The following is a 21,984-nucleotide window of genomic DNA, read 5'->3' on the forward strand; positions in this document are numbered from 1 at the left end:
TAGTCATTGCCTGGCACTTGTGTGGTACAAATGTTACTTGCCACTTATCAGCCCAAGCCCAGTTGTTATCTGGTCTTGTTGAAAGTGGACATGGACTGCTTCAGTTTCTGAGGAACAAAACATATACTTCTAACCTTGTGATGGACAGAAGGTCATTTGTAAAGCAACTGAAGTTAGTTGGGCTTAGGACACTGCCCTAAGGAACTCCTGCAGTAGTATCCTGGGATTGAGGTGATTGAACTCCAACCACATTTCTTCGTTCTGGATATAACTGCAACCAGCAGCGTCCTCACCCTTTCCTGGTTCCCATTGGTTCTAGTTTAGCTACAGCTGTTTGATACCATAGTTGGTCAAATGTTGTCTTGATGTCAAGGACAGTCAATCTCAATTCACCTAATGCTATCTGTGGTTAAGTTGTTTAACAGTAGTCTTCATACACTGAATAAAAATTATTTGTGTGAGGTACTAGAAGGCTGTTAGTGCTTGTGGAGCTGTGACCCAGTAAGAATCAGCATATTGAGAAGGTGATGGAAAAAAAAAGTTTTGCTTTGTGCTCATTGCTGCCCTTTTTTAGGTCATGGAAACCAGCATGCATCAACCTTCCATATGTACTGCCTGTGTTAAAAAGCTCGGTGAGCTGGCAGAACACAACTTCCTCCGTGTCAAGAGCATACAATTGGAAGAAATGTTAATCCAGGATAAAATAGAGGAGCACATTTATACCAAGGTATGTTGCTTTATTTTCAAGAGGTTTGAAATTCTGTCAGATTGCATAGAAGACATTCCATTCACCCACCTTACAGAATTCAGTATCATTTCAGGAACAAAAACAAAGTTGCTGGAAAAGCTCAGCAGGTTGGGCAGCATCTGTGAAGGAAAAAACAGAGCTAATGTTTCAAGTCCGGTGACCCTCAGCCAAACCTGCTGAGCTTTTCCAGCAACTTTGTTTTTGTTCCTGATTTACAGCATCCGCAGTTCTTTCAGTTTTTATTCAGTATCACTTCACCCTGTCCTCCAGGTTTTCCCAACTCTCCATATTGGCTTAGTCATGCAGAGCCAACCTGGTGATAACCTCCCCCTTGGCTTTGAGAATGGAAAACTGGTAGCCCTGTGTAAACTCTCCCGCTCAGATTGCATGCCCCCTTTTCACGCAAGGACAAATAGGCGAAAAGATAAGGTAGCGTTGGCTTCTCTAACCAGTTCTAGCATAAAAATGTACAAATTAGAAGCAGGAGTAGGCCTTTGGCCTGTTGAACCTATTCTGCTATTTAATAAGATCGTGGTTGATCTGAGTGGTCTTAATTTTACTTCCCTGTCTACGCTCCATACATTATGACTCCCTTGTTTATCGAGAATCTAGTTAACTTAGCATTAAAAATATTCAGTGAACCCGCCTCCACTGCTCTGTGTGGAAGGGAATTCTACAGACAAACAACACTGACAGAAAAATATTCCCCTAATCTCCATTTTAAAAGGGAAGATCCTTATTTTTAAATTATGTGCTGTAGTTGTAGTCTGTTTAATTTGGGGATGCATTCACACAACATAAACCTTGTCAAGTTTCATTGGGGTCTTAGGTATTTCAATGACATTACCTTTCATTCTTTTATATTTCAATGGATATAAGCCCAACCTGTCCAACCATTGTTCCTTCATTCCAGCAATCAGTCCACTGAACTTTCTCTGAAATGCTCCAAATACAAATATATCCTTTTTTAAATAAGGAGACCAAAACTGTACACAATACACTAGATGTGGTCTTACCAACATCCTGTCCAATCGTAACTAAAGTTTATAGCTGTCCTAACATTAATTACAAGTACTGGAGTAACTTTAAGGCTGGGATTTAGTAGCTCGTTTAATTAAGAAGCTGCATCCAACAGTGTTACCTAGTCATTAACACCATTGAGTTCTTAAGCCTTGTCATGGAGTCATAGAGTTGCACAGTATGGAAACAGATCCTTTAGTCCAACTCATCCATGCTGACCAGATATCCTAAATAAATCTAGTCCTATTTGTCGGCATTTGGCCCATATCCCTCTAAAGCCTTCCTATTCAAAAGCCCATCCAGATGCCTTTTGAATGTTGTAATTGTACCAGCCTCCACCGCTTCCTCTGACAACTCATTCCATACATGTACCGCCCTTTGTGTGAAAAAGTTGCCACTTAAGTCCCTTTTAAATCTTTCCCCTTAAACCTATGTCCTCTAGTTTTAGACTCCCTTATGCTGGGAAAAAGACTTTGGCTTTTCACTCAATCCGTGCCCCTCATCATTTTGCTGGCAATGTTGTATAAAATAGTATTCTGAATGAGTTATTTATCAAGTTGCATAAGTTCCACCCAATTTGATGATGTCACATTGTCTCTGGGAGGAGTCAGGAAGTTCTACAGTATCCTTCATAGGGAGCAAATATATTCTGTATAGCTCTCTAGAATTCACAGTAATTATGCCTGTCTCATGACGTAATATGCTGATTCTTATGCAATAAATCTTATGAACTAAGACAAGTGCCTCTTTTGTTTAGGGTCATCAGTGGCCTAACCTTTACCACTGATCACGAGACAGACCCAAAACACAATAAAAACAAAAGAGGATTGGTGCTAGTGAACTACCTCAAATAATTCTTTGCCATGTGCTGGGAGAGCTTGCAGTGACAATTAGGGGAAATATAACATGGAAGCAATGGTGTGGATTCAAATTTCATGCAGGAATCCCTGCCATTCCATGAGGAATTTCAAAAAGAGAGGATGCTTTGAAGCGAAATGAATTTGCCGCTTTAAGAACATTACTGTTTTTAGAACAGACAGTCAATCAGCAGTTGAACTGTGTTTGAGGATGCAGCAGGCATGGAAGCAGCAACAGGGCAAGTTCAGCACTCCAAAATTAAATCCTTCACCAAGTATATGGCACAGGGAAAAGTGCAGGCTGGGAAAATAGAAGAACAAAGGAAGTTCTGGAAAGAGCAAGAGAAGGTTCGAGGAGTGCTGTTAGATATCCCTCGGGTATTGGGGATAACTTTATGACAATGATGCAAAGATTAGAGAGGCAAGGCAGTGGAGTGTACAAGAGAACTCTCATCTCTCAAAATGAGTGTCATCAAAAATAGGCACCACAAGGCACAATGGTAAAGGACAGTAAAAAAAGCCAGTGAATTAGTTTCTACTGCGCTTCAGAATTGGGAGGGCCTAAAAATTTGCTGAAGTTGGGAAGGAACAGATTTAGAGAAGTCTGGTGAAATAGTCGAGCAGAAGAAGAAAAGTCAGGAGAAATTAAAGATTTAAAAGGACCGGGGCTCAGTAACCAAACTGCAATTTCGGCAGGACAATTTATAAAGACTGCAACCTGAGCACTTTATGTAAAAATTTGTGTAGAAGGAGTTGCATGATGTTTTATACTATGAAAGACGGAAACATCCATTTTGTCTGGGAAGATGCAGGAAAACTCGATCTTAGCTGAACCCTGAAAAAGGCTTGAAGGCATTATTTTAATAACTAGGGAGATTTGTGATGCTAATGACCCAGCTTTCACAGAACTTGTTTATGTCAACATCATGTTAATTTTAAGTATTGAGCAAGTGACCACGTCACTGCCCTATTAGAAAAAATACCACAGCTGAGGAATTAGAAATTATATCTCGCAGAAATTATATAATGTGGTGCAGGTGGAATAACTGTGAAGAGTCTAAGTATGCTACAAGTTACACTACAATGCTAGAAGTGTATGTGTTGAAAGACATGTATGCAACTCGCAATCATCACTCCTCACTTGTCAACCTGAATGCATGTCTTGACCTCAACTTCCTTAAGAGGGCAGAAAGGGACCCCTTCATTTGAGAAGAACAACAGGTCCAGAAACAAACGGTTGTCAACCAAAAGTCAAGAGGCAACTAACAGAAGATCTGACTGGGTTTCCCAGACTCACTTTGATGGAACCCAATAAGAAGTAAGAATCTGGTCAGATTACATTCATTGTCATAAAAAGAGTCTTTCTTATGACTGAGTGTAAACAGTGGCCAGCAAAACAAAAGATGCTAAACCAAATTCAATGAGAACAAAAGACTGACAAGAAAGAAGCAAATGTTGAAAACAAAGATGAGCAGCACAGTCCACTTGAGCTCATTCAGAAGTCCTTAACTGATATTCAGATAGCAAAACTGTCAAAGTATTGGCATGATGGTATCCCAATTCTCCAACTCCCCTGTCATTATGTCCCCTCAGACAAGTTCAATCAAATTGCTCTGTAGAGTCCCATTTCAATTCTACCCCCTGCTGATTGCCTGCCAAACCTGCCTTCCATCCTGCTTCTGGTTTATTCATTACAGAAGTCAAAAAAGATAAAGTAAACATTTCAATTACCAAAATTGCAAATAGAATTCTGCGTGAATTTAAAGGTAAAGCAGAAGCACAAGTGATGAATTTTCCATTGTTTTTACCAGAAATAATTTAGGATGCACACTCCGCTTAGGTGCTAACCACTTAGCAGACATACGAAACCTCGTTATAAGCAGGGAGAGTGTTTTGAAAGTATTGCAAGAAATAAATTCAATTAAAGCTTCTCCAGATGAAATCCCTCCTTTGAATTTTGTAGTTAACAGCTGATGAATTGGGTCCAATATTAACAAATCTCTTTCAAGAGTCAGTAAATACCAACTACTTACCAGACAAGCTAATATCTGAGATGTATTTGTCATTTGCAATTTTCTTCAATTATTCATTGTCATCTCATGAAGCATTTGGACACTTGCAAAATACGGTAGGTAGTCAGCGCAGTTATTGGGATAAAGATGTGCCAGAACACAGGTTCTACAGACTGTCGATTATAGCTTTAGTCTGGAAAGAGATAAAATTATGCACCTGGCAAAACCAGATTTCTCAAAAGCCTTTGCTAAAGTTCCTAATGAAAAGATCTTAATCAAACATCACTGCTATAAGATTAATGGCAATTATTTAAAAGGCTCCAGTACTTCCATACCAACAGAAGACAGAATGATGTGTGATGAGATATCATCCTCTCCGAGGGATGTTCCTGATGTTAGCCAGGGTGCTGTGTCAGGCCTTTACTCTTCTTGATATACATAAATAACTGTCCCAACAAATTGAAAGGCAGAGTGAAACTTTTTGAAGCTGACTATGTAGTTTAAGTGTCAAAAACATCTCAAGATCATACTCATTCATACCAATCCATGCTGATCTTCTGGAGTTACTAAAACAGCAGGCCAATGAGAGATGGCATTCAATGCAAAACAAAATCTAGGTCATGTGCATCACCAACAAAGAGGATCCACCATCAGATAGTTTTATGTTCTGTAATCAAACTCTTCAGCAGGAGTATTCACAACCATACTTGAGGATTCACCTTAAAAAGCATACTTCAAAAAATATGTTCCCAATCCAAAGCAGACAGGGTTCTGGTTTTGCAACAAAAAATATCAGAGTTGTAGCTTACCAAATATTTGGTCATCTAGTCTTGGAGTATGCAAGCCTATGTTGGATCATTATATAGTGAGAGATAACCATACAATTGAATCGATCCAAAGAAGTGGTGCACAATTCTACACAAATCTGTCTGGCTGGGAACTACAGCAGTGTCACATCCTTGAGCAAAGATTTGACAGGATGATTACCACAGCAAAGAAGAGAAAAAAATATGGACTGACCGTGTCCTATAAAGTATGGAATAGACTGGTGGGAATTGACAGAAGCAAAAACCTGGTGCCCTCTGGCAATTACAAAAACATGAGGTTGCCAGCTACACTAACTACAAAGGCCATTAGTTTTCATGAAAGAATATCAACAATCTAACTTGCCAAGAACAAACCCACAATGGAATAATCTATCAAAGGAAATAGTCACGGATCCCATCACTTGAAACCTTCAAAACCCATCTGGGGATTATTTCTATTTAAAAGTTTTCAATGTCAGAATGACCATCTCAGCTGTCTATGCCTTGTTTAGCTAGCACTACCCACACAAATGTTGACAGAGTACAATATTAGCCTGTGGTGCGGACACAACTAAAGCTGAAGAAGAAATTATGGGCTGTGACTCATTCCCTCCCTAGAGTGGCTTAAGACTTGTAAACAGTTCTGATGTCTGACCCTAAATGCAACATCTTACCCCAGTTTTCCACACTGAAAAGCCAAAGCTTCCACAGCCTCCCCTCAAACTCCAGAGAATAGTTTCATTGCTCTTCGTTACATTGCTTCTAGTTGCTTGAATGTTAACCTTTCTGTCTCAGGGAATTGGATAAAGTCAGAAGTCACATGACACCAGTTATAGCCCAGCAGATTTATTTGAAATCACAAGCTTTTGGAGAATAGCCCCTTTGTCAGGTCACCTAACGAAGTAGCAGCGCTCTGAAAGCTTGTGATTTCAAATAAACCTATTGGACTATAACCTGATGTCATGTGACTTCTGACTTTGCCAACTCCATTCCAACACCGGCACTCCCATTAGAGAACTGGAGGCAGTTCTCAAGGTTCAGGCTAACCACAACTTTCTCTTACACACATTTCACAGTTTTGACAGTGTAGTTCAAGAGTGTGTTGTGTTAATCTGAATGGACTAAACATACTTCACATTGAGTCTCCTAGATCTCTTCAGATTCATTTAGAACTGTTTTAAACACCATCATGGAGAATGCTTTCTCATTTACTGTTTCAGCCTATGTGCCTACTAAATTTCATATGCCCATTTCTATAATCTATTCAACTCATTCTGTCATTTCTGAAGTGCCTCCTATGTTTCCACAGTCCTGCTAGGTTGATTTTCATTCTAAATGTGACTATATGACATTAACTTTGGTTTGTAGCAGGAGCCTGTGTGTTTGGGAGATTCTGCAGAAACAAACTGGTAATATGAGATTTTGTGTCACATTTTCAATCAGTTTGCTTCATTAGCACTTACGTGCCCCATCCCATAAACTGGGTGTCAAATGTTCACAGGTTACAGCAAAGCAGAGGGCCATTTTGTCTATTGAGACTCTGTTGGTGTCTGCAAGAGTAATCCAACTAATCCTGTTCTTCTGCTGTTTCCCCATAACCCAGATATTTACTTACCCTCTCAAATATACATCTACTTCCCTTATGAGAGCCACAATTGAATCTCCTCCAGCACATCGTCAAGCAGTACATTTCAAATCGTAATTACTTGCTATGTAAACTGTATCTTCCTCTTGGTAGCTTTGGTTCTTTTGCCAGTCACCTAAAATCTTTGGTCCTTTGGTTCTATCTTCCCCAGGGGAACAGTTTCTCTCTACACTGTCAAGATCTTCATAATTTTGAACAACTCTAATAAAACTCCTTTCAGCCTTACCCTTACCTCAGTCCATAAGAAGGAGCCATTCTTGTAAATATTTCTGGTTTATAAAGGATTATTATAACATCTTTTTTGCCCTGTGTCTCTATTTGTAAAGTCCAGGATCTCATATGCTATTTTGACTTCTTTCTCAACCTTCCCTGCCAAATTCAATGATTTGTACACATATTTCCTGGGTTTCTCTGCTCTTGCACCTTCTTTAGAATTGTACCTTTCTCAATTTTCCTATCAAAATGTATTCACACCATACTTCTCTATGTTTAATTTAATCAGTCACGTGTCTGCTCATTTCACCAGCCTGTTTATGATCTCTTAAAGTCTATCACAATCCTACTACTGTTCACTACATTTCTTAGTTTTGTCATCTTCAAATTTTGAAGTAAATGTCCTGTTCACTCAAGAATGAGTCATTAATGTATATCACAAAAATCAATGGTCCCAGCACAACCCTTGGTGAACTCTGTTGCATCCCTCCTTCCAGTCTACAAGTAACTACTTTCTGTTCCTGTTTTTCAGCTCATCTGAATCCATGCTGCCTCTGCCCCTTTAACTCCATAGCTTCAGCTTTGCTCAGGAATGTATTATGTGGGACTTTATCAAACATCTTTTGGAAGTCTATGTACAGCGCATCAGCACTTTGTTTGTAGGTTTCTGGTTTGCACTCAGTAATTGGCGGATTTTAGGTGGTTCGAAACACCCCCAGATCCCTGGTTCTGACACTAGACTTACTTAGGGAATGTGAAATGAAGAAAGCAGTAGGCAGGTATTTCAGGGCAAAAGAATCTCTGTGTTTATTTAAGAACAAAAGCTAAGTATAATACAAGAAATAAAGGTAAAAGCACTAAACAGTGAAGTGACCACTATCAATTAGAGGACAGTGATTAAATTCACTATTAAATTAAACACAGATTAACTTCTATTAGAACCTAAACAGCAGTTTTAATCACAGAAACTTTAATCAGGCTTCCTACCCTTGGGGTGTCATGCTTGGTTACCATCTGCCTTCCCTTCCCTGCTAGCTAGGTTGGAAACTTTGGGATCTCAGGAATTTAAGTTCACCACTGAGGAAAATGTGATTTTAAAGTGCACCCAGTTGCTGAGTTTCTTGTCGTTGGTTCTCTTGGTTCAGAACAGGCCCACGTCTGGAAGCTGTTGTTCAGATGGCGCTTGGTTGGCTTTCCCCCCCTCGGATGTCCTTTGTTCCGATGGTGCCCTTGGTTTGCTTCCCGATTCAGCTTCTCTGTTCATACTCTGTGGTTCTTGGTTCTGAAGCTGCTTTTTGGGGCTGGAAGCCTGTGGGGAACATGTTTGTGCAGAAGCTTGTTGTTGAAAAGGCTGTCTCTTCAGGTCAGATCAGGACTAGCAGTTATACAGATAATGTGCTCTATTATCTCCTCTCAAATCTGTGTTGCCATTGTATTTCTGGTGTTCCCTTTATGGCCAGTTGGCTTCCTGATAGTTAAGAGTATGTGTGAATGTATTTTGATTGAAGTTGAATATCCGGTATCTCTGCGAATGGATTTTATTTTTCTGAAGAAAGGTCCTGACCCGAAACGTCAACTTTCCTGTTCCTCTGATGCTGCCTGGCCTGCTGTGTTCCTCCAGTTCCACACTGTGTTATCTGTATTTTAGATGATGGAGATTTTCGCTCAATCTAACAATATTTTACAAAACCTTATGCTGTCTTTCCTTAATAATCCAAGTGATTGTTAATTTTATTCAAGATAATTGTTTCTGAGCACTCCCACTGCAGCAAGGTGAAACTGACTGGTGTAGTTGCTAGGTTTATCTTTACACTCTTCTTGACCAAAGGTGTAACATTGGCAATTCTGTCATCCTCTAGTACTATCCCTGTATTTCAGGGTTGTTTGAAGATCATGGTCAATGCCTCTGCTCTTATTTATCATATCATATCACAGAATCCCTATGGTGTGGAAACAGGCCCTTCGGCCCAACATGTCCACACCAACCCTCGGAGCATCCCATCCAGACCCATCCCCCTATAAACCCACCTAATCTACACATCCCTGAACATAATGGGCAATTTAGCATGGCCAATCCACCAAACCTGCACATCTTTGGATTGTGGGAGGAAACAGGAGCACCCGGAGGGAACCCACGCAGACACGGGAAGAATGTGCAAACTCCACACAGACAGTCGCCCGCGGGTGGAATCGAACCAGGTCCTTGGCGCTGTGAGACAGCAGTGCTAACCACTGAGCCACCGTGCCGCCATTTCTGTCTGTGCCCACAGATGCATCCCATAAGTCTGCTGACTTATCCACTTAAATGCAGCCAGTTATTCCTTTACTCCTATTAATCAATTTGTATCACATTCAGTATATGAATGACCTGTTCTTTCACTCGAATTTTGGCAACATCTTCTTCCTTGTAAAGGCAGATGTAATTTAATATTTCAGTCATGCCCTTGACCTCAATGCACTAATCTATTTTTTGTTTCTTAATCAGTCCTACCCTCTTCTTGCTACCTTGTCAGCGTTGATATGTCTGTTCTCATTTTCTTCTTTCCTTTTATTTCCCTTTTTACTTCTCTGTGAACTTTCTAGATTCAGCCCAAGTCTCACTTGTATTATCAACCTGACATTTATGATGCACACCCTTTTTTAATTTGTCTTACTTGCTTTCATCAGTTGGAAAGTTCTGGTTATCTTATCTGTTGCCTTATGGGAAGTACATCGACTGTAGACTGAACTGACACTTCTGTAAATGCAGCCAATTGTTAAATTACAGCTTTGCCAGTCAATCTTTTGACTCCAGTTTACTCAGGCCAGTTTCTTTCTTAACCCATTGATACTGGCCTTTTTCAAATTAGGTATTTTTACTCTGGATTGCTCCTGATCCATTTCGGTCATCAATTAAATCTTCTGATACTTATATCAATGTCCCTTAAATATTTTGTGACTGACACTTGATCCAGTTGTACCAGTTCTGAAGAAGGGTCACCAGACTCGAAACGTTAACTCTGATTTTTTTCTTCACAGATGCTGCCAGACCTGCTGAGCGTTTCTAGCAACTTCGGTTTTTGTATTTGATCCAGTTGACTCACCTCACTCCCCAAAGCCAGATCCAGAATGTTTTCTTCCTCATTTGCCTAGAAATGTCCTGATTAAGAAAATTCTCCTGAACATGCTTCATAACTTCTTCTCCACTTTTGTCCTTTATGCTATTATTATTAGAATAATTAAAGTTCCCATTGCATTGACTCCACAGTTTTCCACCTCTCCGTAATCTCTAGCAAACTTGTTCCTCTGTATCTTTCCCACTAGCTGGTAGCCTATGTGTTATATCTACTTATGCAATGGCACCTCCATTGTCTCTTATCTCCCTAAAGTCAGAATGGGTTACTGGCACTGCTGTGAAGTCAGAAGTGAATTTCAAGAGAAATATTTTCCTCTTTAACAATCCCAGCACTTGCCAGGACCACATATCAAGAGAAAATGAGATCCCCTATGCCTAAGATGTTCCATCATGAGATGAAAATATCAACTTAGTTTGATAATCTTTAGAATTGTTATTCTTCAGTCGACTGAAAGGAATCTTTTAAAACATTGACTGTTGCCTGTTACTTTACCACCAGTTATCATGATATTGGACGTGGTACTTTCTCTTCCACATGCCTCCCCAACCCCAAAACAGCAGCAAATCCAGAAAAGAAATGGCTTCTGATTGGAGGAGCATTCTCTTGCAGATGTTGCATAGGTACGGCACTTGCATATATTTGGAACCCAATTTCTATTCCAAATAGGACCCCTGGAGGTCTATGTTCTGGCCTGTAGGCCATCTATTGGACAAGCCTGTTGTAAACCATCAGCATCATGCAACAGGACTGCTGAGTTAAAGAATAGCAGGATTTGGAATGGTCCAACTGATTGTAAATGATACCCCCATGGCTAATTCTGATTTGGACTTCAGTCAGGACTCATAAGCTGAATATTGTTCAAGGGAAGAAGAAGGGTCTCGACCTGAAACGTCAGCTTTCCTGCTCCTCTGATGCTGCTTTGCCTGCTGTGTTCATCCAGCTCTACACCGTGTTATCTCAGATTCTCCAGCATCGGCAGTTCCTACTATCTCTATTGTTCAAGGGATATTGTTTGGTCAGCAGAACTTCACTATTATTTTAGTATTGCCATCAGGAGAGTTGTTACTTTTGATTTAAAAGTGTGAAAGTTAATATATTTGTAAATTACTGCTTCAGTAGAATTTGAAAGGAAGACTTGTTCCTCAATTATTTTCTGTACCTAAATTGAAATTGCTGACAAAGCAGGTAAATTCAGACATGTAAATAGAAAAGCCTAGGAATTAGGTTGCATCCAAATTGAATGCAAAACCAGCAGAATACACTCACCTAATACAGGCAGTAACAGGATCACACAGAATTGGTCTACCAACCTCACTGGTGAAGGATCATTGGACTCAAAATGTTAACTCTGGTTATCTCTGTACAGATGCTGCCAGACCTGCTCCAACACTGACCATACTTGTTTAGGGCCAATACCAGTCGCAACCCTAGAAGCTAATTGCCAACACTAGGAAGAGCAAAGATTGAATGGCTCAAATTCTGGCCTGATATGTAATAGACTCAGGGAATGGGGGAGTTTAGAAGGGGAGAATGTTTACTCTCTAAATCTGTTGACTGGCCTGGATTATGTTTCTAAGATGTTTTTATTTTAGATAGTCATCATTTCTAATCTTTCCTTAATTTTATTCTTTTTCATTGTAGGACACACTTACACAGATTGGAAAAATACACAGAAGCCTCCCAAAGTACTCCGATGCCACTACTTTGGTGTGGAAGAGATTATTTGATAGAAAAACCCAAACTTAATTTTATAATGTTTGGGCCTTTTACAGCAGATATGGTTTTGGATATTGAGTCATAAGAAAATATAAATGCTCAGTTTGGTAATTATTGTACTTACTGAAATGCTTATTTTCTGTGGCTGAGAACGGCTTTATTATTACCTCCCCAAAGTTATCTTTTTCAAAATATTTAATTAAACAAAAAGCTGTTTGCTATTACTTTACCCAGACACTAACACGGATTCCTTAAAATGTATTCTTTAATGTCAGCCAAGGTATCACAAACTGGAGGCCTTAGTTTCAACTCTCTGTCTATGATGAGTGGTTTAGTTGATCTTAGTTGATACAGCAGTTTTGGTGATATAAGTGTCCTCAATAGTTCTGGCCAGAGAGAGGAAAGGATTAACCAGCATTCTGTGCATGATTGCTACCAATCAGGGGAAAAGTGTTTGTGAATGATATCGAAGGATATGATGTGACATCCTTTTGGTTGTGGATCACTAGAAACAAAAAGAGACACAATAATCTAATTTGTACCCAAGTGCAGGAGTTGAATTTGAGATTCTTCATTGGTTATGATGCTTCAATGAAGGATAATCAGCTGGATGTTTGGTATTTCGTAGGCCGGTAGTTTGTGTGGGGAAATTTCCTGACTCTGCAGATTCATCTCAATATGAAGAGTTGTATTGTACAGAATATTCACTCGAGGCAGATGAGGGTGGGATCAAATCTAGACCCACCAGCCCTGGAAATTGATTGAAGGTGTCCAGAGGAGAGAACAAGTGCAGAGGCAGGCTATTTGGAAAGTCATGGACCCATTTGGAGATACAGAGGCCGGGACAGCTATCTCTGTTAATACGATTTCCAGATGACCGCATTATGAAAGTATGACTGAGCTTCAAGGCTAATAACTGATCACCTCAGTAGACAGATGGAAATCAGGTGTTTCTTTTGATTAATGACATTTTTATCAGGTTATTTTAGTGCTTGTAATGAGGTCAGGCTGGTGGACTTCATAGCATACGAGTTCCCTGATTGAGGCTGTTAATCTGGTCCTATTAGGGAGCCCTGGCTGACAGATAAGGACAGGAGTGTCAGACATCTTCTTCACTGTGAGAGCTGGCTCTGAGGGAGCTTGATCAGTGTCAAGAACTTTCCGTATGTAAACAAAGGGTGACTTAGTGATGGGATACCGGCTACTGTGGGGTTATTTCAGTTATAATTTTTTTTTGTTCTGTTTTATCAGTGTTTGTTTAATTATTTAGGTAGGTTATGCAGTTTGAAGTGAGGGAATGTTTCTGTTATTGATACTATGAATGGCTCTTTCTGATTGAAAATTTAAGGGATAGCAATAACAGTATTTTTTTCAAAGTAGATTTCTGAGTAGGTGCCTTTTTTTCCCTCAGGATTTCAGGTCTTGCAAATGTTATTACATAGTTCATTGGATCTCTACATTATACAAAATGGGTGAGTGAGCACGGAAGGGTCATGAATGGCATGGGGACCATTGGAAGGAACATGGAACTGAAGAGGGGGCCATGGGGTGCATGATTAAGACCTTTTAAAGGTTCCCAAATCCAGACTATGGTTCATAGGGACCGTGAGCCATGATTCATCCCGAAGCTTGGCCAGTGTCTCTAGTTCACGCTATTTATACTGAAGAGCAGCTCACGACATGGAAGACAAGAGGACTAATTATTGCATATGCTGTCAATGTTTTAGATTCCTGTTGCCAATTTTTACTCCCACCTAGTTATTTTCCTCCATCTGTCCTTTCAGGTACTAATGTTTTACAATGTACAAGGGAACAAAGAGGTTGTAGAAAGGCATAGACAGGTGAGTGGGCAACAAGGTGGCAGATGGAATATAATGTGCAGAAGTGTGAGTTTTTTCATTTTTCTAGTAAGATTAGAAAAGCAGAATATTTTTAAAAGGTGTGAAACTTGTAACATTGTTCAGAGACACTTGGGTATACTTGTACAAGGAAGATGGAAATTTAGCATTCAGTTAAGAAGGCAAAAGGCAAGTTGGCCTCTATTGCAAGGGGATTGGAGTACGAAGATTGGAAAGCTTTTCAATGATTTGGAATACATTTGGTGTGCAATTTTGGTGTCCATATTTAAGGAGGGATATATGTGTATTGGAGATAGAACATAAAAATTTACCAAATTGGTCCTTGGATTGAGTGTGTTGTCCAGTGATGTGAGGCTGTGGCCTATGTTCTCTAGAATTTAGAAGAAGTAGAGGTGATTGCATTAAATCGTACAAGACACCAAAAGGCCTAGACAGAGAAGATGCTGAGAGGTTGTTCCTAGAACGAAAAGGACACAGTCTCAGGATAAAGGGACAAGTTAATTATTTAGGACTGAAATAAAGAGAAATTCCTATAAGTGAAAGATTGTGACTGTTTGGAATTCTTTCTTGAAGAGAGTTGTGGACACTCTAATGTACAATATGCTAAAGGCGGAGATAGACTTTTGACCTTTCAGGGTAAAGGAATATTGCCTTTGCTCAAGAGGTTTTGGCATGAGGAGGCTGAGCAGGGGTACAGGTAAGAGCAGGTAAGGGCTCTTTAACTCTACTTTCTTTCTGTCTGGACTGAAGGTAGTAGGGACGGCAGTTAGGGCAGTGGCATGCTCCCCTACAGGATGTGGGAGATCAAGGAGACTTCCAGTGTCCCTGGTGGCTACACCTGTGAGAAGTGCACCCAGTTGCAGCTCCTGACAGACCACGTTAGGGAACTGGAGCTGGAGCTGGATGCACTCAGGAACATCCGGGGTGCAGAGAATATCATTGTTAAGAGCTATAGTTAAGTGGTTGCTCCTAAGGTGCAGGCTGCAGGTAGCTGGGTGACCACCAAAAGAGGTAAAGGGGGAAGGCAGATAGTGCAGTGTTCCTCTGTGGCCATTCCCCTCAATATGATGCTTTGGACACTGTTGGGTAGATGACCTATCAGGGAAGTGCAGCAACGGTCAGGTCAGTGGCACTGTGACCAGTTCTGAGAGAAAGAGTGCAGTCAGACAGAGCGATACCGTGAGGGGGAATAGACAGTAGATTCTGTGGTCACAGAAGAGACACCAAGATGGCATGTTGCCTCCACATGCAAGGTCAAGGATGTCTCTGAGCGGTTGCAGAACATTCTGAAGGGGGAGGGTGAACAGCCAGAAGTTAAAAAGCAGGCCTCAAGGGTAGTGATCTCCGGATTACTCCCAGTGCCTTGTGCCATTGAGGATGGAAATAGAAAAATCGGCCAGATTAATGTGTGGCTGAGGTGCTGGTGTAGACGGCAGGGTTTTGAGTTCTTGGATCATTGGGATCTTTTCTGGGGTAGAGGTGACCTGTATAAGGGGGATGAGATGCACTTGAACCGGAGGGGTCCAATATCCTTGCGGGGAGATTTGCTAGTGTTACCTGGGACGGTTTAAACGAGTTTGGCGGTGGGGCTCTGAATAAGCGAGGTGCCATCGAGAAGTCAGGGTAAAATCATTAGCCATCGAGAGCGGGTTTACTATTCAGGATAGCCAGGGGTACAGTAAAAGAAGGGAAAAGACTTCTGCTTTAAAGTGGATTTATCTTAATGCATGAGGCCTGACTGGTAAGGCAGATGAGCTCAGAGCATGGACTGACTCTGGGGACTGGGATATTACAGCCATAACAGAAACTTGGCTGAGAGAAGGCCAGGACTGGCAGATCAATGTTCCAGGATACAGAAACTACAGACGTGACAGAAGTACACGTAAGCGATGAAGGGGAGTTGCCCTTTTGATAAGGGAGGGCATAGTAACACTGCTTAGAGAGGATATTCTTCGGGGGTCATCAAATGAGGCCATATGGTTAGAACTCAGAAACAAGAAGGGGATAGTAACTCTATTGGGATTATATTATAGACACCCAAATAGCCAGCAAGTGCTAGAGAAGCAGATGTGTAGAGAGATTGCAGATACCTTAGGAATATTCTGAAGAAATATACTTTAGGCTTCATTGTTCAGTGGCGGGAATTGGGAGAGAGCACGAGGGCAGCCGGGAAGGTAAGGCTTCAGTATAAAAGACTTACCTCGTGAGACTGTGGCCTTCCTTGTTGAGCGGCGGGAGTCGGGAGAGCACGAGGGGACTGCTGGGTAAGTAAAACCATATATTCTGGCAGTGGCTAAACCTGAAACACTACACGTGTAGTGTCCCCCACCCATCCTTCTCCTCTAACCAAAAAAAAACTCTATGTGGAGGATCAATAAGGCGAGTTGTTTTTTTTTCCTTTCTTTTATTTTGCTTTTGTTTGGCGGGAAGCTGTCGGAGGGAGGAGCAGTAGAGCAGAGGTGAATATAAGACGGCCAGAGCTCGGGGCACTAGCCGCAAAAAAAACTGGGGTGATGTCACAGGGAGGCTGTGACCTGATTGGCTGGTAGGAAATCTGCACTAAATTTGAAAAATACCAAGAAGTATCAGCAAATTTAATTAACTCATTGTAATAAATTATATAAATCAATGAAGTAATTAACTAAGTAGAAATGGCTGGCCAGGTGATGTGTTGTAGCTGTTTGATGTGGGAGTTAGCTGATCCCATTGCGAACTGCAGTGACCACATCTGCAGCAAGTGTTGGTTGTTCGAGGAACTTCGGCTCAGAGTTGATGAGCTGGACTCGGAGCTTCAAACACTGCGGCTCATCCGGGAGGGGCAGAAGTACCTGGACGCTGTGTTTCAGGAGGCAGTCACATCTGGTAGATTAAGTACTTCAAATTTGGTCAGTGGCCAGGGACAGCAGGGGGTGACTGCAAGTGAGGCAGGTAGAGGGATCCTGCAGTCAGGAGCAGAGGAGCCTCAGCTCTTGACCTTGTCCAACAGGTACGAGGTACTTGCTCCCTGTGTGAATGAGGAAAAGGGCTGGAGGGATGATGAGCCAACTGACCACTGCACCGTGGTACGGGAGGCCATTCAAGAGGGGTAGCAAAAAGACAGGTGGTAGTTGTAGGGGATTCTATAATTCGGGGGATAGTTAGTATCCTTTGTAAGCAGGATTGAGAGTCGCACACGGTGTGTTGCCTGCCCAGTGCCGGGGTAAGGGATATCACTGACCGGCTTGAAAGGATATTGGAGCGGGAGGGGGAGGATCCAGTAGTTGTGGTCCATGCTGGAACAAAAAACATAGGCAAGACTAGAAAAGAGGACCTGTTCAGAGATTATCATGAGCTAGGAACCAAATTAAAAAACAGGTCCTCAAGGGTTATAATCTCCGGATTACTGCCCGAGCCACATGCTAATTGGCATAGGGACATGAGAATAAGGGAAATAAACACGTGGCTAAAAGAGTGGTGCGGGAAAGAGGGGTTCATTTTCATGGGGCACTGGCATCAGTATTGGAACAGGAGGGATCTGTACCGTTGGGACGGTCTCCACCTGAATCGAGCTGGGACCAATGTTCTAACGAAAAGGGTAAATAGGCTGGTCAACAGGACTTTAAACTAGAAAGTAGTGGGGAAGGGAATGGTGATACTTGCCCCAGTGGGAAACAAAGCAGCAGGTTAACATCTGTAGTGATGGATTCAACTACGTGGAAAAATATGAAAGAAATGACAGGGAAGGAGAACTCAGGAGAGGTTATTAAAATCTCCAGCACAGACACAAATAGGACAGAGTGTTTGGAAAGGGCTAGCAATCAAATTTCAAGCACACTGGATAAACAAATGACAATGAGAAGAGGGACGGTTAATACAGGACTGAAGGTGTTATATCTGAATGCACGCAGTATAAAGAATAAGGTAAATAAGCTTGTAGCGCAGTTCGAAATTGGTGGGCATCACGGAGACGTAACTGCAAGGGGATCAGGATTGGGAACTGAATATTCAAGGATATACATCTGATCGAAAAGGTAGGCAGGTGGGCTGAGGGGGTGGGGTTGCCTTATTAGTAGGAAATGAAATTAAATCAATAGGAAGAAACGAAGTAGGGTCAGATGGTGTAGAATCTGTGTGGGTAGAATTGAGGAACCGCAAAGGTCAAAAAACAATAGTTGGAGTTGTGTACAGGCCTCCAAACAGTAGTCAGGAGCTGGGGCGCAAGATACACCAGGAGATAGAAGAGGTGTGTAAGAAAGGCAAAGTCACAGTGATCATGGGGGATTTCAATATGCAGGTGGACTGGGAAAATTATGTTGGTAGTGGATTGCAAGAAAAAGAGTTTGTGGAATGTCTACGAGAAGGCTTTTTGGAGCAGCTCATGGTGGAGCCCACAAGGGAACAGGCAATACTGGATTTAGTGTTGTGCAATGAGGCAGACTTGATAAGGGAGCTTAAGGTGAAGGAACCCTTAGGAGGCAGTGATCATAATATAATAGAATTTACTCTGCAATTTGAGAGGGAGAAGATAGAATCAGAGGTAATGGTATTACAGTTGAATAAAGGCAACTATCGAGGCATGAAGAAGGAGCTGGGCAGAATTGACTGGAAGAGGAGTCTAGCAGGAAAGACAGTTGAACAGCAATGGCAGGAGTTTCTGGGAGTAATTCAGGAGACACAGCAAAAATTCATCCCTAAGAAAAAGAAGCATGGTACAGGGAGGATGAGGCAACCATGGCTGACTGAGGAAGTCAGGGATAGCATAAAAGCAAAAGAGAAAGCATATAATGTGGCGAAGGGCAGTGGGAAACCAGAGGATTGGGAAGCTTACAAAGACCAACAGAGGGCAACAAAAAAAGAAATAAGGAGGGAGAAGATTAAATATGAGGGTAAGCTAGCCAGTAATATAAATGAAGACTGTAAGAGTTTCTTTCGATGTATAAAGGGCAAAAAAGAGGCAAAAGTGGACATTGGACCACTGGAAAATTACAGTGGAGAGATAGTCATGGGGAACAAGGAAATGGCTAAGGAACTGAATAATTGCTTCGTGTCAGTCTTCACGATGAAAGACATGAGTAATATCCCAAAAATTCAAGAGAGTCGGAGGCAGAGCTGAGTACGGTGGCCATCACCAAGGAAAAGGTGCTAGTTAAACTGATTGGCCTGAAGGTGGATAAATCACCTGGACCAGATGGACTACACCCCAGAGTTCTAAAGGAGATAGCTGAAGAGACAGTGGAAGTGTTAGAGGTGATCTTTCAGGAATCACTAGTCAGGGAGGGTCCCAGAGAACTGGAAAATCACTGACGTGACACCCCTGTTTAAAAAGAGAGTAAGGCAAAAGATGGAAAATTACAAGCCAATTAGCCTAAACTCGATCGTGGGTAAGATTTTGGAGTCCATTGTGAAGGATGAGATTTCTGAATATTTGGCAGTGTGTGGTAAAATAGGGCAAAGTCAGCATGGTTTCATCAAGGGGAGGTCATGTCCGATAAATCTGCTAGGATTCTTTGAGGAAGTAACGAGCAGGGTAGACTAAGGAGATCCAATGCATGTTATCCACCTGGACTTCAAGAAGGCCTTTGATACGGTGCCGCACAGGAGGCTGCTGAGTAAGATAAGGGCCCATGGTGTTGGAGGCAAGGTGCTAGCATGGATAGAAGATTGGCTGTCTGGCAGAAAGCAGAAAGTGGGGATAAAAGGATCTTTCTCAGGATGGAAGCCGGTGACAAGTGGCGTTCCACAAGGGTCAGTGTTGGGACCACAACTTTTCATTTTATACATTAATGATCTAGATGAAGGAACTGTGGGCATTTTGGCTAAGTTTGCAAACAATACAAAGATAGGTGGAGGGACAGGTAGTATTGAGGAGACGGGGAGGCTGCAGAAGGATTTGGACAGGTTAGAGTGAGCAAAGAAGTGACAGATGGAGTACAACGTGGGAAAGTGTGATGTCATGCACTTTGGTAAGAAGAATAAAAGCATGGACTATTTTCTAAATGGGGAGAAAATTCAGAAGTCTGAAGTGCAAAGAGACTTGGGAGTTCTAGTCCAGGATTCTCTCAAGGTAAACTTGCAGGTTGAGTCAGTAGTCAGGAAGGCAAATGCAATGTTGGCATTTATTTTGAGAGGTCTTGAATATAAAACAGCGATGTACTACTGAGGCTTTATAAGGCTCTGGTCAGGCCACATTTGGAGTATTGTGTGCAGTTTTGTGCCCCATATCTCAGGAAGGATGTACTGGCCCTGGAGCGGGTTCAGAGGAGGTTCACGAAAGTGGTCCCAGGAATGAGAAGCTTAACGTATGAGGAACGTTTGAGGACTCTGGAACTATACTCATTGGAGTTTAGAAGGATGGGGAAGTGGATCTAATTGAAACTTACAGAATACTGAATGGCCTGGACAGAGTGGATCTTGGGAAGATGCTTCCATTGATAGGAGAGACAATCTTAGAGTAAAGGGAAGACCTTTTAGAATGGAGATAAGGAGAAACGTCTTCAGCCAGAGAGTGGTGAATCTATGGAATTCACTGCCGCAGAAGGCTGTGGAGGCTGGGTCATTGAGTACGTTTAAGACTGAGATAGATAGGTTCTTGATTATCAAAGGGATCAAGGGTTACGGGGAGAAAGCGGGAGAATAGGGTTGAGGAACTTATCAGCCATGATCAAATGACGGAGCAGACTCGATGGGCCGAACGGCCTAATTTCTGCTCCTATGTCTTATGGTCTTATAACAGAGTAGTATTTGTTGGAGATTTTAATTTCCTGTGTATTGACTGGGCCACCCAGAGTGTAAAAGGCTCGGACTGGGTGGAATTTCTCACATGTGTTCAAGCAAGTTTCCTAAATCAGTATGTAGACGGCTCTACTTGGGAGGGTGCAACACTGGACCTCCTCTTAGGAAATGAGGTTGGACAAGTGACTGAAGTATCAGTCGGAGAGCACTTTGGGTCCAATGACCATAGCTTTTTTAGTTTTAACATAGTTAGGGAAAAAGATAGAACACGTCCACAGGTTAAAGTCCTGAACTGGAGCAGGGCTAATTTGGGACCATTCGGCAGGATCTAGCAGCGGTTGTTTGGGTGAGTGTGTTTGAAGGAAAAGGAATGACTGGCAAATGGGAGGCTTTTAAAAGTGTGTTATCAAGAGTCCAGGGAAAGTATGTCCCTGTTAGGGTGAAGGGTAAAGCTGGCAGGTTTAGGGATCCTTGGCTGACGACAGATATTGAGGCTCTGGTCAGGAAAAACAAGAAGGCATACATTGGGTTTAAACTATTGGGTTTAAGTGAGTCCCTAGATGACTAATAAAAGTGCAGGAGCACTCTTAGGAGGGAAATGAGAAGCCAAAAGGAGGAAATGAGCTGGATTTGGCAGATAAGATTAAAGATAATTCCAAAAGGTTCTATAGCTATATTAAGAGTAAGAGGGTGGCTAGGGAGAGAATAGGTCCCCTTAAAGCTCAGCGTGGCCATCTCTTTGTGGAGCCACAGGAGATGGGGGAGATTTTTAATGAATATTTCTCCTCAGTCTTTACTGGAGGAGAGAATCATGGATGCTAAGGAAATAAGGGAAACAAGTGGGAATGTTTTGGACCGCATGCATATTATCAGAGAGGATGTGTTTGTAGCCTTAAAGTGCATTAAGGTGGATAAATCCCCTGGGCCCGATCAAGTCCATCCTCAGACATTTTGGAAGGCTAGGAAGAAATTGCAGAGGCCCTTGCAGAAATTTTTGCTTCATTTTTAGCCACTGGTGAAGTTCCAGAAGTTCCAGTTCCAGTGGCTAATGTTGTTCCGTTGTTTATGAAAGGTAGCAAAGACAAGCCAGGGAGCTACAGGCCGGTGAGCCTGACATCAGTGGAAGGCAAGATATTGGAGAGGATACTGAGGGACAGGATCAACCAACATTTGGATAGTCAAGGTCTGACTAGGGATAGTCAGCATGGGTTTGTGTGCAGGAACATGTCTGACAAAATTTTTGGAGTTTTTTAAGAGGTAACTAAAGGGATAGATGAGGGT

General features: G+C 41.8%; 1 protein-coding gene across 3 annotated transcripts in view; it reads left to right on the forward strand.

The window, feature by feature from the left end:
* Positions 1 to 12,300, forward strand: part of LOC109938224 (uncharacterized protein C8orf48 homolog) — a 91,224-nt gene extending 78,924 nt beyond the window's left edge. For all 3 annotated transcript variants that reach the window (XM_048605214.1, XM_048605215.1, XM_048605216.1), the window contains exons 5-6: positions 575 to 727; positions 12,059 to 12,300. In XM_048605214.1, coding sequence (XP_048461171.1) covers positions 575 to 727; positions 12,059 to 12,163 — 258 coding nt within the window. In that variant the 3' untranslated portion in view covers positions 12,164 to 12,300. The remainder of the gene's footprint in view (positions 1 to 574; positions 728 to 12,058) is intronic.
* Positions 12,301 to 21,984: the final 9,684 nt, after the last annotated feature.

The sequence above is a fragment of the Rhincodon typus genome, chromosome 14 (genome assembly GCF_021869965.1).
Source record: "Rhincodon typus isolate 14 chromosome 14, sRhiTyp1.1, whole genome shotgun sequence".
NCBI lineage: Eukaryota > Metazoa > Chordata > Chondrichthyes > Orectolobiformes > Rhincodontidae > Rhincodon > Rhincodon typus.